This window comes from Apiospora marii (assembly GCF_038362585.1).
Source record: "Apiospora marii strain CBS 49790 chromosome Unknown utg000003l_segment0_segment0, whole genome shotgun sequence".
Taxonomy (NCBI): domain Eukaryota; kingdom Fungi; phylum Ascomycota; class Sordariomycetes; order Amphisphaeriales; family Apiosporaceae; genus Apiospora; species Apiospora marii.
The window spans coordinates 3,020,754-3,034,619 of NW_027117374.1; the positions used below are offsets into that span (position 1 = coordinate 3,020,754).

Below are 13,866 nucleotides of genomic sequence, written 5' to 3' on the forward strand. Positions count from 1 at the left end.
TTACAACACCCACAATTGCCTTAGTACAACATCCATCTTCAACACCAGACTAGACACCAAAATGGATATCCAGCCTCCACCAAATGTCGACGTGTTGGATTGGCCATTTAGGAAGGACTCGCGTATAGGGTCATCACAATATTCCAAACCTACTATATCCAAGCAGTTTATCCGGAACAAGCTGTGGTGCGGTGCATTGCTGATGCAGCATGCCGACGACTGTGGCTTTGTCGGGTTCGATACAGAGGGACAACCAGATGGTGAGGCGCCCACGCAAATCGGACTTGCCTATCTACCCGGTCTGCCCACGACCGCAAACTTTCCCCCGTTGTTGGGGTCTATCAGGCGTCTGAAGAACAGGCTAGAAGGCTGTCAAATGAGATGCATCAGCATTAAGAACGGTCCGCACGATCCGCAGCTCAACCCTGGAGGGCGTTGCAACTATGCCATCAATACTACCGTAGACGCGTCTGAGGTACAGATGCAGCTTGTGGACTCGCTGTTCGAGTGGAAGATGAAGAACAAGAAGAAGTTCATGGTTTTGGTTGGCTTCCAGCTCAGTATGGACATGTACACATTGCTGTCTCAGTGGCCCGTAGTATTGAACTTCCTGGATGGCTGGGTTGACACTCGGGAACTAGCCATCGAAAAGATCGACCTTCGGAGGCAGTTTCCTAGTACGAGGCCGAAATTCGGGCTAGCACTCAAGAGGTATATCAATGGCCTGGGCGTCCATAACGAAGGACGTAGCATCATACAAAACGCCGTGATCGACGCCATGATGGCCCTGGTGCTTCTGCTGATGATTTGGAAGGCGTGTTTTGAGGGAACAACGCCATACTTCTTTTTCGACCCTCGTCCTCCAGTGAAAAGGGGAGGCCTGACCAGAAGGGAAAAGGCATTGCAAAAGCGTGGGGGCAGACTGACTGGCACAACTTTGGAGTCTGAACACGTGGACAACTATGATTATGGCTGCCTGTTTGAGGCTATCCAGTAGTTGCTGTGAGTGATTCAATGACGACCTTTTCCGAGCACATGGCCTCAGTTCCCGTCTCTCCTCGGGTCTGTGAGACATAAAAGCATGGACTGAACAGAACTGGTTCCTTTACAACAAATAGGTTATCTAAGAGATGCGCATGATTCGGCCGAGGTTATCGAGGAGCGTACGTAGGCAAAATGCATACCTACCTACGCACTACGGTTGTGCAAATTGGAGTGTTTGCTCGAAAGCCTTCCAGCACGTGGGTTCTTCCAAAACCCCACGCGTCATCGAGGCATTCGCATCGCGCCTTCCTTCCCCCTTTTACATCGTACCTTCACACACAGAAACCACAATACATCATTACTGGTCAAGCCACCTCTGCCACCTCTGCCACTGACAGGCTACAATGCCACTACTGCTCATGCCAGAGCAACAAAAGCTATCTCACCGTCGTTTCGGGCCAACAACATCTCGAAGGGGTTCTGGTGTAATGGGCTAACATGTCTTCCACCTGGCAAAGGAAGGCGCTCCGAGTTCGAGTCCCGGGTACTCCAACTCAAGCTATTCTTTTGCAAGAGTTTTGCCTTTTTCCTGCCTTGCTCTCCTGGTTCAAAAACGGGCAGACTTGGCTTCGTGTGTTGGTAAATAATGAAGGAATCCGCCATCTTGTCTGGACACTGCTCCGTTTCGGAACGATGCTACCAGCCCGACTGCTAAGCAACCAGTGACCAAGGAATTACTCTATCCGGTGGCTATTGTCTTCAGTACGGGGCCAAATTGTTTCAATTTGAACCATGCTGCCTGGTGCAAGAATTGCTGACAATACTGCATCTCATGTCAATCTACATTCCTCCACCCTTTGGTATAATACATCTTTCTCTGCCTGCTCTTCGATACCTGTACGTAATGAGATACGAATTTGAGGCAAACGCCCAGATTGAACCCTGCGACTAGTCGCAAGACCTGCTTGGATGGGTCGCTGTAGAATAAAGTCAGCGACGTGCACAGAATCCTGCAAGCCTAACATGGTCGTGCGGTAGCACACAATCATCCACATTCCGGGTTTCTACTTCACCAAAACCGACAAACGCCGGCCATTTTCGATCGATGCATGTTTGTCACGACAACATTCCGTCTTTTACTGGCGTTGGTGCTCGAGTGTCTCCGCATTCAACACTCCAAGAGGAAAGGAGGCTTCGAATACATATTTGGCTGTTGACTTTGAGCACCTCGCATGATTGCTGCAGCGGTTCATTCCCAGGTACGGTAAACCCATCAAAACCCATACCGGTCTCACAGAACATGGCACAAGTAGACTGTATATCTGGAACACTGCATAAGTACAATTATCAGTCTACCATAATCTTCATAGTTGCCGTGCAAACACGTCAAGTCGGTCTGGGCTTCGCGTACATATATCCAGTAAGCATTGCATAATGTCAGGGAAACCAGGAGATATATCGCGGGAACATCAAAACTTATCAGAATCGAGCACCTGATTAAGGAGAACGGGAGCGTGCAGACGGTCAATGTTCTAAGCCAATGCATGCCCTCAAATGCTACCTTGGTATATCATCATGATGTTATCAACTCTTGCGCATATACCGTTGTGGAAATAGGGGGTCAAATGGCAATTGGTTGGGCAGAGGGCGTATACATAATAATTATAAGATATAACTGATGCAGTGCTTCAATCTAACCATGACAGCCTAGTTGCCATTGAGACCCTTTTATTTTGGGAGGAAACCAATCTCCTTGCCAATTCAACCTCAACTCGATGTCAACATGTGGCCTTGATGGAATAGCCGGTGTCTTACAAGGATCATTGCGCTGCATTTAAGATGAATGCATCCCGTGCCCGTCATTTCAGGGGCACTCGCTTTACTAGCCGACGGCATCCATCACGTCTTTATTCCCAACTCAAATCCAGTAAACCACCATGTTTCTCTTCTATAGAAATACTCCGTACTCCTTTGAGCAGTGTCCTTGAAGAATGAGGCGAAGAAATGATAGACCTTATCAAAAGTCCGACCCCAAGCCTCCATCGCCACTAGGTAAGCTAGTTGTCGAAGGTCCAAAATTGCTAACTTGGTGCCAGGGAGTTCTGCAACACCGCTCTTCCATTTCAGCCGTCTCCTGCCGAAGCGGCATGAGCCGGCCTCCCGGTGGATAGGGGAAGCAATCGATGTTGGGGCTCCTCATGTGGCGCATACTGTGACTGCCCCATCACCAGTGTGTGAAGGTGTCGTAGCCGTCTTGCTGTCCCCGAGCCGACATGTCGAGACTACTAACGGTTGTTTCAGTCGAGGACAGCTGAGAATACCACCGTCTTTGACTCATGTCTATCGCTTGGGTCCTTGATGTGTCGTCATGCCATCGGGCGTGGCGCTGTGCGTCGTATTTGGAGACTCAAGGGGCAAATGCTGATGGTGAAGTTGCCCTCGTCCGATGCCCATGAAAGGTGCACAGGGCTGTGGTCCGCTGAGATGCATCCGCAGAGCCTAATACTACATCATACCATCAAATAGCCACGCCCAAGTTGCTACAGCATACAGCGCAAAAGGGATCAGTTGCTCGCGCACAAAATGCCAATACGTAGGAGGCGAAAAAAGAAAACATCGATCCTGGTTTGGAAATATCAGACGGGCAGTGTGGTACGTCGGCCAAGAAGAAGACATCCTTTCTCAGCTGAACTCCAGTCTGAGCAAAAGCTAATCACGCTACTTGACAGATGCGATCTGGCTTACCCATGTGATGTTCCATCGATTGAAGTGTACAGGGGAGCCTCAACATCCCAAAACTGGGATCATCTTTCCAAAGGCCTTGACACCGGAATGATAGACCGAAATGTACACAAGGCAGATCAAGCACACAAACCGGCGCTCGATATTTTTAGAAATCATATCGACGCAGACGTATCTGGTCCCTCGTTGTCCTCAGCCAGTGACCATTCGCTGGCACGCACTTTCCAAACCGTTTCGCATGCAAACCAGTCCATACCTCAGATGAACTCTAAACCAAGGGATTAAGCTCCAACGGGCTTGAACTTCTAACGTTACATGAAACCTTCCTTTATGGTATTGGGGCTCAAGATTCGCATGCCTTGGCCCCGAATCAAGTTTCGCCGCTCATAACTGACCATTCCCCGGGTTTGCGTGCCCGACCAGGCCCGTATGGATAGTAAATGCACCGAATTCTCGCACCTACCTTGATGTTCAGATCCCTTTGGCCGTTTGGCAATCGCATCTGTCAGAATGACGCTTTTGGCTATTGACGAACACACAGGCGAGCAGTGTTATGAAGTTTTCGTGTTCATTCCAAATGCACTTTCTTTGACACCACTGGAGAGACAGCCTTAGCGACATACAATGACGGAGCTGACGTTGTGGTATCCAGAAATACACCCGGTGTTCCAGCGCGAGAATGCCTCTTGCTTTCGTCTGGCGCATACGAGACCCGATGAACTGGCAAAAGTCATCCCAGAATACGTTCTCTTCTCGTATTACCGGACATCGAACCCACGAGATGAGTTGGTTGACATATCGGCACGCTGTTTCGCCAATTCTATCAACCGGGCCGGCTGGTATTTCTTCGAAACGCTGGGGGAGCCCAAGAATTTTGAGTCGGTGGGCTACTACGGCCCAAGTAAGGGCGACGCGACAATGGGCATGTTGAAAGCACCACAACTGACGGTTTTCAGATGATTTGCGGTACCTAATATTGATGTTGGCAGCGATCAAAGTCGGATACAAAGTATGCATCTCCATCTTCTCTCTTTCTCCCTCTCCCTCTCAGTCTCTCGCGCAGGAGGTTGAAATGTTCCCTTATTTATTATCTAGCGATAGATGGTATTCTCGTCACCTCGGAACAACCTGGAAGGTCACTTGAATGTGTTGGAAAAGAGCCAATGCGGCGTCTTCCTGGTCGCCAGCGCCGTGTCAGCCCAGGTGCAGCCTCTTCTAGCCAAACGGCCGATGCGAACGCTCACCGCCCCGGAGCTTGAATGGTTCTTGGAGGAGCCATTCGTCGAATCGTACCCAAACACGAAGACCTTCGAGGAGGCGCGACATGACCCGTGCGTCGTTCTACACACGACGGGCTCGACGGGTCTTCCCAAGCCCGTGGTCTGGAAGAACGCCATGCTGAGCACCTACGAAGCCTGGCGCACCATCCCGGCCGTCGACGGGTTCGTACCCCCGCCCGAAATTTACCAGACGGCGCGGCGCGTCTACACATCCCTGCCCATGTTCCACACCAGCGGGCTTAACGCCGCCCTGATCTGGACCCTCTCCTTGGGGGTTACGCTGGTTTTCGGCGCGGCCCACGTGATCCCCAACGCCGACTACGTCGACGAAATCCACCGATATGCTGACGTAGAAGGGTCGATGGGCGCACCGTCATTATACGAAGATCTATGCGCCCAGCCAAAGATGCTGGTTCATATGAGGCATCTCCATTATGTCGTGTCGAGCGGAGCTCCTCTATCGCGAGCTGCCGGTAACCAGATTTCCAAGTACTCTCGTGTCATCAGTAACATCGGCGCCACGGAGACGGCCTGCTTACCGCGTCTCTGTCCCTCGATGGCGGACTGGCAGTACTTTTACTGGCACCCCACGCATTCCGGCATCCAGATGCGCGAGCACGTGGAAGGTTTGCACGAGCTCATCATCGTGCGGGACCGCAGCCTTGAGCCGTTTCAAGGGGTGTTTTATGCATACCCGGAGCTGGAAGAGTGGCCGATGAACGATTTATACGACCGCCATCCGACCAAGCCATTTCTATGGCGGTATCGGGGTCGGAAAGACCACGTCATTGTGTTCAGCAATGGCGAGAAGGTGGTGCCGGTGCTCATGGAAGCAGCTCTGACCAGCAGCCCGATGGAGAAAGCGGCAATGGTCGTGGGCCATAGGCGTTTTCAGCCGCTGGCTCTGCTGGAGCTGTCCGACAGCCAAGGCCCGCCGGCAGATGAGACGGAGAGGCATACCCTGATCCAAGAACTTGGTCACTTCATTGACGAGGCCAATGCGTACGCGCCGGCGCATGCCCAGCTCGACCACCACCACATCCTCTTCGCAGACCCTGCCCGGCCCATCCACTCTCTTGGGCAAGGGAAGATTCAACGGCAACTAACCTACAATCTTTACAAAGATGACATCATTGCTGCCTACACTGCAATCGAGAAAAGAGATGTTTCCAACCATCACATTTTCACCTCTGTTTGTGAGTCTATTGACTGGCTCCGGAGACAGTTGATTGAGGTTGCAGGAAAGGAGGTAGAGGCAGACGATGACCTTTTCAAGGCCGGGGTCGACTCCCTGCATGTCATGAAGTTGGCGCGCGAGATAGGGGGCATATCCCCCTCCGCAATCTACCGACATCCTACTCTCCGCCTTCTTGCAACTTTCTTGGTCGGTAAAGAGTCAGACGAAGGCGATCGCCCCGACTCCACAGACACGCTAGATAAAATGACTTCCCTGTTACGGTTATACACGGCTGCCCTGCCTCGACAAGTGCGGAAAGAGACCAGGATGGCTGCTGATGGCACCAAATCAGCCCGAGAAGTGAACATGCGCATCGTGCTAACAGGTAGCACTGGCTCACTGGGCTCGTATCTTCTTGATGCTCTGTACCACAGTCCCCGAGTGGCGGGCATCGTCTGTCTGAACCGCGGATCCGACAGCGCCGACCGCCAACGCCGCGCTTCGGGAGGCCGAGGTCTGACGTCCGACTGGGACGAAAGCCGTGTAACGTTCTTGGAAGCCGACCTGTCTGCGCCTCTCCTGGGGCTCTACCCGGCCGTATACCAGCGGCTACAGACCGAGACGACACACGTCATCCATAATCAGTGGCCCGTCAACTTTCACTGGCCCGTTGCGTGCTTCGAGCCGCACATCCGCGGCGTGCGCAACCTGGTAGACCTGTGTCTCGTAACGAGACATGACGCCCTCCTATTCTTCGTTTCCAGCATCTCGGCGGTTGCGGCGTGGTCGGAGCCAGGCCCAGTACCGGAGGCCCCTGTCCGAAACATGGCCGCGGCCACTATGGGGTATGGTCAGGCCAAGTTGGTATCGGAACAGATCCTCGAGCGGGCGGTCGCATATTCCGGTCTTCGGGCGGCAAACTGTCGCATTGGGGCGGTGGCCGGGCCGATAGTTAGGCCCGAGGGCCTCTGGAATCGACACGAGTACATACCAGCGGTACGTAAATGTCTTCATTCATCCCAATCCTGGGATGTAGAAGTAGGCTAACAATATTATAGCTGATCAACTCATCTGTATACCTTGGTCTCCTGCCCAAAGAGTTCCCGGGCCGCGACTGTGTCGACTGGCTACCCGTCGACAAGGTCGCCCCTATACTTCTCGAAATACTCGATTCCCTCGAGAAATCCCCGGGCCCGGCTGACGCGCCGTTGCCCGTGTATCACGTGTCTAACCCAAACACCACGTCGTGGGCCACCCTGGTCGAGTACGTGCGCGGCCAAGTCGCTCTACCCAAGGTGGCTTTTGCGACGTGGTTAAAACACCTCGAGGAAAATAGTCGCGAGTTTCTGCAGGATGTGGACAAGAACCCGGCGATCAAACTGACCGACTTTTACGAGAGGATATCGGAGGGGAACAGCCAGGTGCGGCTGGAGACCTCGAAGGCGGAGGGCGCGAGCGAGACGCTACGGTCGACCGGGGCGGTCAACGCGGACTGGGTTGCGCGTTGGATGAGACAATGGGGGCTGACTAAGATGGACTTGGTCATGCGATAATGACTAGATACTCGGTGGACTGCGGGTCCAGGACAAGCAACATTCAGTGGGCATTTTGTTATCGACCTGAAGCTTGTGGTGTGCTTTTACATGCTGTCTTTACCAATGTAATTTTGTTTTAAGCTACTTATGATCCATTGTTACTTGGTGTGTAGTGGGTTTAACAATAATATTGATATTGCACCGGCGCTGAGAGGAAGCACATGGCATGTCCATGATTGCTACGCCTTTTGTCCAACCAACATTAGGCAGTAAATCGGACTTGATAATTACAAGGGTTTTCTATCGCGTCAACGCCTAGACGGAAAGGACGAAACTATCCCCAATATATCCAGAGTCCCCCTGCCTAGTAGCCAGCGCGGGCGGGCAACTCAACGATGGCACACCATCGCACATCCACGAGCGCTGCCTCTTGTTGAAACTGGCCTCCGGGTTATATCTCGGGCAGTGGAGGCTCCACACAAGGTGGCCCAAGATGCTGTACTTGATGGCGACGAGGTACCGGCGAAGATCCTCGGACAGGGACGGGTCCTCCTCGTGGGTGCCGACCGTGTCCAGGTACTTGGCCACGTGGTTCTTGATGAGCTGGCGGCAGATCTGCTTCGCCTCGTCGATGCTGATGTGGTGCTCCTGCATCAGCACCCAGATGGAGTTGACGACGTGGTCCTGGCCCTGCGCCTTGGCGGCTGCGACCTCCTTCGGCCACGACCAGAGGTCGTTCTGCAGGCCGACGGCGATCCAGGCCGGCGCGACCAGGACCTGGCAGCGTGCGAGCTCGTGGTCGGGGATGCGGAGGCCCATGCCGAAGGTTACTACGCCGTACCAGTACCTATTCAGCTGAAGTTAGTTAGGGGGTTATGCAAATCCGGCTTAGGGGGGGGATGGTTTTCCTCACATCTCGCCGACGTCCTTGATGCGGTAAGGAATGTACTCGGCCATGCTCGTGAACTGGACCCCATGCTCCCGCGCCGATCCGACCTCGATGAAGCGCGCCCAGGCCTTCATGGTGGTCTTGGCGCAGTCGGGGTCGATGGACAGCATCTCGCTGAAGATGAGGGACTGGATGCGCTTCTTCCCGGCGGCCTTCTCGTCGGCCGGCTGGGGGGTGACGGATCCGGGCCGTTGTTGTGCGGCCTCTAGGAATCCGTTCATGATCTCGTTGTTCTCGGCTTGCCCCTGAGATGAGTTGGCATCAGCTATCTTCAACCACCCTGAGAAGCAAAGACGAAAAGGGGCAAAATCCATGCACTTACCACGTCACACCCCACGCACTCAACAATGTCTGAATTCATCAATAAGCAGTCCCCTAGCGGACATGGGGGCACAATGTCGGCTTACCGTCATACATGAAGGCAAACTCGTTGGCATAGGCTACCACCTCCATCCGCTCGGGCATGCACTCGGGCATCACGACCGAGATGAAGCTGTAGTCGGGCCCCAGACCGCCGCAGTACCCCTTGCAAGGCCCGACGAGCCGGGCCCAGTCCTGATGGGCCCGGATGGCCCCTCGATCCTCGAGCTCCATAAACCGGCTCCGACGGACGTCGATGCCGCCACCCAGGCCCTCTGCGTCGTAGCTAGAGGGGTCGACGACCTCGGAATATCGGTATTCCATCTTTCGTAGAGGTATCGTCGGCAATAAGGTTAGTATCCGGGAATAATATCAGCAATTGCATAAACCCTTGAGACGCTTGGCTGGCTCAACGGCTACTTGGGCCCAGTATGAACGGGGGTCATTGGTATCTAGTTGTAGCCGCGGCATCCGTCAATGGCTCTGAGGCCACTCGCAGCGCGCCCGCCATCTTCCGTCTCGCTCGCACGGCAGCGGCACACGCGGAATGGATGTTGCGACTTTGTATTACGTACGCATTGATGGCATCTGCCGTCGTAGAAACGTCCATGACTAGGATTCCGGCGCCATCGATTACCTCGCCCCGGGTCAAAGAAGCCGATGATACCGGGCTTGTACCGGGCGTCCATATGCTATTTCCAATGAAGCTTGTCTTCAGAAGATCTGATGAACTGGCTCAAGAACGTGAGAGGAAAGGTACGTTGTTGGTTTGAGTTTTTGGGCTGCAATGAGGCGACAGAAACTTTCCGGGGCCGTGTTTATGTCAACCTAGCTGGACCAGAACCATGTGCGTGGGTCTGAGGGTATCTCTGGCCCCCGAATGTTCGAGACCCCCGGATGGACGACAACGACCAGGCCGGCAGTCGGTCGCGAGTAATATAAACTTGCCGCTAGTTTTCGCCAGTTCTGCCGGCTGAAGTCCCATTTCCAGGGTAGCATATCACCGCGACCCTTGAGCTAGTAGCCTGACAAACCCGATCGCTCCAGAAGCGCTCAACCTCGAAGTCTCTTACGAATACGGACCCCGATGCGCGAGAAACCCATCATGGGTGGGGGATTGTGGTACCTGCGGCTGCCTTGATCGCCCGTACGCCTGGACTTTGACTCGCTCACCACCCGCTGAAAGTTCAGATGGCGCATGGCAAAACAGAGACGAGTCAGGGGGTGAAAAGGGATGACTTTGGTCAAGCTTTTCTGGGGGGTCGCCAACGGCCGCGCTAGGGCCCCCGAGCTTGCAGGCCAAGCATTTTCGAATCAACGGTCCCGCAGATGGGCTGCCTGGGCAGTCAATTCAGCTTAACTGGAACAAGGCAATAAACGGGCCCCGCTTGGCAGAAAGAAACATTGGCAGCAGATGAAGAGAGTCAGTACGCGCAAAAATAAGGACGAAATTAGGTACATTCGCGATTGGGAATTGGCAGGTGATTTAACATAACTTCGAGCTGAGCCAAATGCTTTGGGTGAGACGTGGAACGTGACCATTTACTTCACATACGTTGGTGGTAGTTTGGGCAAATTATTACCCCTGAATCTGGAAGTCTCTCCCTCATTGGATGCTGAACTGCGATATTGCATTGTTCTCGTATAAGAAGACTGTAGAAGATGTATAGAGCAAATCCGTAGAACATTCATAGATTAAAAACGTTTCCATTCTAGTCCAGCGGTCCGTAGCGCGCCGGCATGTCAAACTCCACATGAGGCATATCCTTCAGCTCCTGCGGGACTGGCGGCATGACCTCCATGCCTTCCAGCAGGATGACTTGCTGCCCACTCTGTTCATATCCCCCATTAGCAATGTAAATAGAGTGCAGAATGAAGCGTGGTGGGGGACGTGTCAACTTACCGCGAAATGATGAATCATGTGACAATGCAGCATGCTGACGGCCGGAAAAGTGATATGATAGCGAATAACGACGAATCTGCCCTCGCCCGCGTAGAGCGTGAACCCATCGCGGTAAGGCGGGTTGTCCAAATGAAAGTACCCAGCCACTTCATCGCCCCCCTTCTCGAGCGCCTCGTCCACGCTCTTCCAAGGGAACCCCCCTTGCCCCTGGCCGATGACCCAGACCTTGTGGTTGTGCTTGTGGAAGGGGTGGTTGGAGTCGACCTCGGCACCGTTCTCGATGATGAGGTCGACGACGGACCCGTTGCGGAGGAAGCCGTGGGCGTCGCCCCACGACGTCTTGCCGCGCGAGCCTTCGTTCCACAGGATGGGCGGCACGTTCTGCCGGAAGAACTCGTGCGGGGCCGCGTTCAGGACCCAGGTCGAGGGGCCCGTCTTGTTGACTAGGAACTTGAGGGTGAAATCGGCCTTGGGTGGCGGCGGGCGGGGCGGGAAGGGGGCGAGCTTGGATTCGTCCATGACTTTGCTGGTGGGGTCGACGACGCTGCCGTTGAGGTGCAGCCATGGTCTGGTGCTGGGGACGGTCCTGTTCGATGTCGTTGATAGATCCTATGTGCACATCATCAGACTTGCAGGAAGCTCATCACTTGCTCGTGGTTTCGCGTACCTTGGTAGTCGGGTACCGCAGAATACCCGCTCCCTGAATCACCTGCTCGAAGCGTAGTGAATGTAGCCGAATAGCATAGTCGCCCGCCGGCTTATCAAGATGGACCAGAATACTGTAACCATTGTCATCAGCAAATAGCTACTCCACTTAGTTATCAGCACTGTGGTAGGGAGGGAGTACCTCGTCCGCTCGCCCAGGTTGATGTGTGTCCGAACCACCTTCTGCGGATGGACAAACTCGCCATCAGAACCCACGACCCAGAATTCGTGCTCATCTATGCTGATGGCCAAGGCATGATGGGCCCCCGAGTTAATAAAGTTGATATACAGCCACTCCTCGCCCGGCGCGGCTTGCACCACCTCGAGCTCTGGGTGAGTCTCAGTACAGTACTCGGGGTTGGTGTACTGATGGCCGGGAATGCGATACTCGCAGCCGCGCTCATTCCGGCCAGGCCCACCGGCCGCCTCTATGTCCTGGGCCGACTCGCATCGGGTCCCGCCTCTCCCGTTCAGGGTGAGGCTGTTGGCGCAGACGGGGATGTAACCGGTGTCGCGGAAGCGGATCAGATACATGTCCATCGGCTGGTCGTTCCAGTCCGCAATGATGATGTGACGCGGGTTCCTCTCCGCCGCGCGCATGGCCTGCAAATCTGACTCTTTGTTGGAGACGAGATCGTAGGGTCTGGGACGCCAGTCTGCGGGTATGATCCAGAGTGGACCGCGTTGCCCCTGGTCTGAATGTCAGCTTGCTTGCTTCAACTGTCGTTTCTAGGAGATCTGCCGAAGCCAAGAGAAGAACACCAACGTCTGAGAATGCAGGTCCGAAATGCCCGTGGTAAAAGTAACTCCCATATTGGCCTGTAGGTGTCATACGATAGGTGTACGTGCCCCTTGGCGCGGTCGTCCACTACCAGTGGCCAGTCAGTTGGGTATTTTGCGGATTAGAGTACGCGGCTTGGGTATCAAACCTGGGTGACCCCGGGTACGCCGTCGTTCCACGGCTCGTTGATTTGGTATATGCCGTGCCTGAATTTGCGGTTAGAGCCTGGGCGGTTTGGGAATGGGCACAAGAGAGGTGGAGGTTTTACCAATGAATTGTCGTCTCGATGGCCATCTGGTTCTCGACAACCACCTCTAGAGTCTCATCCTCGTTGACAGTGAGGAGAGGCCCCGGCGTGTCGTTGTTGATTAGGAACGTCGGGCGGCCGTGGCCATCTGTCTGGAGGGTTAGAATAAGAGACCATCTCGGAGGACTGAGTAGGCGTACCCTGCTTGTCCCATTCGTACGTCAGGTTGAGGTGGTATCGCCGTACCCCTTGAACCAGCGCCAACCACGCAGAAAGTGACGCCAGATGGAGTTTTTCGGACCTCATGATGGCAACTAGCGAGTTCTGTCAGAAACTCCAGGCGTATGGATGTTGACTCTGGAGGCCTTCAAGTTGTTTCCAGCATATCCATTGATAGCGCCTGCATCAGACATACAGAACCTAGATGTCCCACTTCATCTACCTTGGGAAACTCACGTGATGCCACTGAGTAGGGGGTGCCATGGCTCTCATGTATCATAGAGTGTTCTAGACCTCGACTGAGCCGACAACAGTGGGAAGGACGCCAATCTCCCCTGTCCAAGGGACCAGATCGCACCAAATCCCAATGACGAAAACTGTAAAGCTAGAGGGGAGGTTACGTGCGTGTAATTTTTCCAGAACAGGTGATACTAACGCAATCGATCTGAGAACGCGCAGGTAGTAGCAGGCTAGTGGTGAGAGGGGGTGACAATGGAGGATTGCACCTGAATCGTCCTCCCCCGGACCCCGTAGGTTCAGACGACCGAACCATCTCCGGCGGGGGAACGGGACCTGGACCCGTCGACCCAGCTTCTGATATCTCTTTTTGAGGTCAAGATCATCTGGGCTCGGGAGATCATTCTGTATTCGAACGTATCACGGTGGCGAGTTATTGCACCAATGGATACTGAGCAAGAGTATGTAGGCCCCTAAACGAACCTCCCGCTACTGTCCTGTCGTTCTTCATCCTTGGCTCTCCATGAAGAATATCTTCAGTATGTCTTTGCCTATCAAATACGAGAGCAGCGGGGAGCGACTGTTGAGTCCCATCTACCCGCGATCGTCTCTTGTAGTTTCCAACAGCCGTCGGCCTCGTTGGCTGATTCCTGCGCTCATTAGCAGCCTATGGATCTTGACTATATGCGTTACAAACCATTGGCAAATCGGATCCGGGGTGAGGTTCAACTTGGGATACAGCACTTC

General features: G+C 54.0%; 4 protein-coding genes across 4 annotated transcripts; 2 read left to right on the forward strand and 2 right to left on the reverse strand.

Annotated features, from left to right (window-relative positions):
- Positions 1-61: 61 nt before the first annotated feature.
- Positions 62-997, forward strand: PG985_004481 (uncharacterized protein; the record flags this gene model as incomplete). The annotated part of the gene is made up of 1 exon (XM_066824250.1): positions 62-997. One exon carries the CDS (start codon positions 62-64, stop codon positions 995-997), a length of 936 nt encoding a protein of 311 aa, XP_066687410.1.
- A 3,830-nt stretch (positions 998-4,827) lies between these two features.
- On the forward strand, positions 4,828-7,736 carry PG985_004482 (uncharacterized protein; the record flags this gene model as incomplete). The annotated part of the gene is made up of 2 exons (XM_066824251.1): positions 4,828-7,179; positions 7,242-7,736. 2 exons carry the CDS (start codon positions 4,828-4,830, stop codon positions 7,734-7,736), a joined length of 2,847 nt encoding a protein of 948 aa, XP_066687411.1.
- A 387-nt stretch (positions 7,737-8,123) lies between these two features.
- On the reverse strand, positions 8,124-9,351 carry PG985_004483 (geranylgeranyl diphosphate synthase; the record flags this gene model as incomplete). The annotated part of the gene is made up of 3 exons (XM_066824252.1): positions 8,124-8,565; positions 8,632-8,984; positions 9,052-9,351. Coding segments are annotated over 3 exons (1,095 nt in total), but the record flags the coding sequence as incomplete, so codon positions are not given.
- A 1,388-nt stretch (positions 9,352-10,739) lies between these two features.
- PG985_004484 (laccase TilA) lies at positions 10,740-12,969 on the reverse strand (the record flags this gene model as incomplete). The annotated part of the gene is made up of 8 exons (XM_066824253.1): positions 10,740-10,859; positions 10,931-11,539; positions 11,598-11,709; positions 11,778-12,325; positions 12,402-12,503; positions 12,565-12,622; positions 12,685-12,811; positions 12,864-12,969. The coding sequence occupies 8 exons, from the start codon at positions 12,967-12,969 to the stop codon at positions 10,740-10,742; spliced, it is 1,782 nt and encodes a 593-aa protein (XP_066687413.1).
- Between the last annotated feature and the right edge of the window lie 897 nt (positions 12,970-13,866).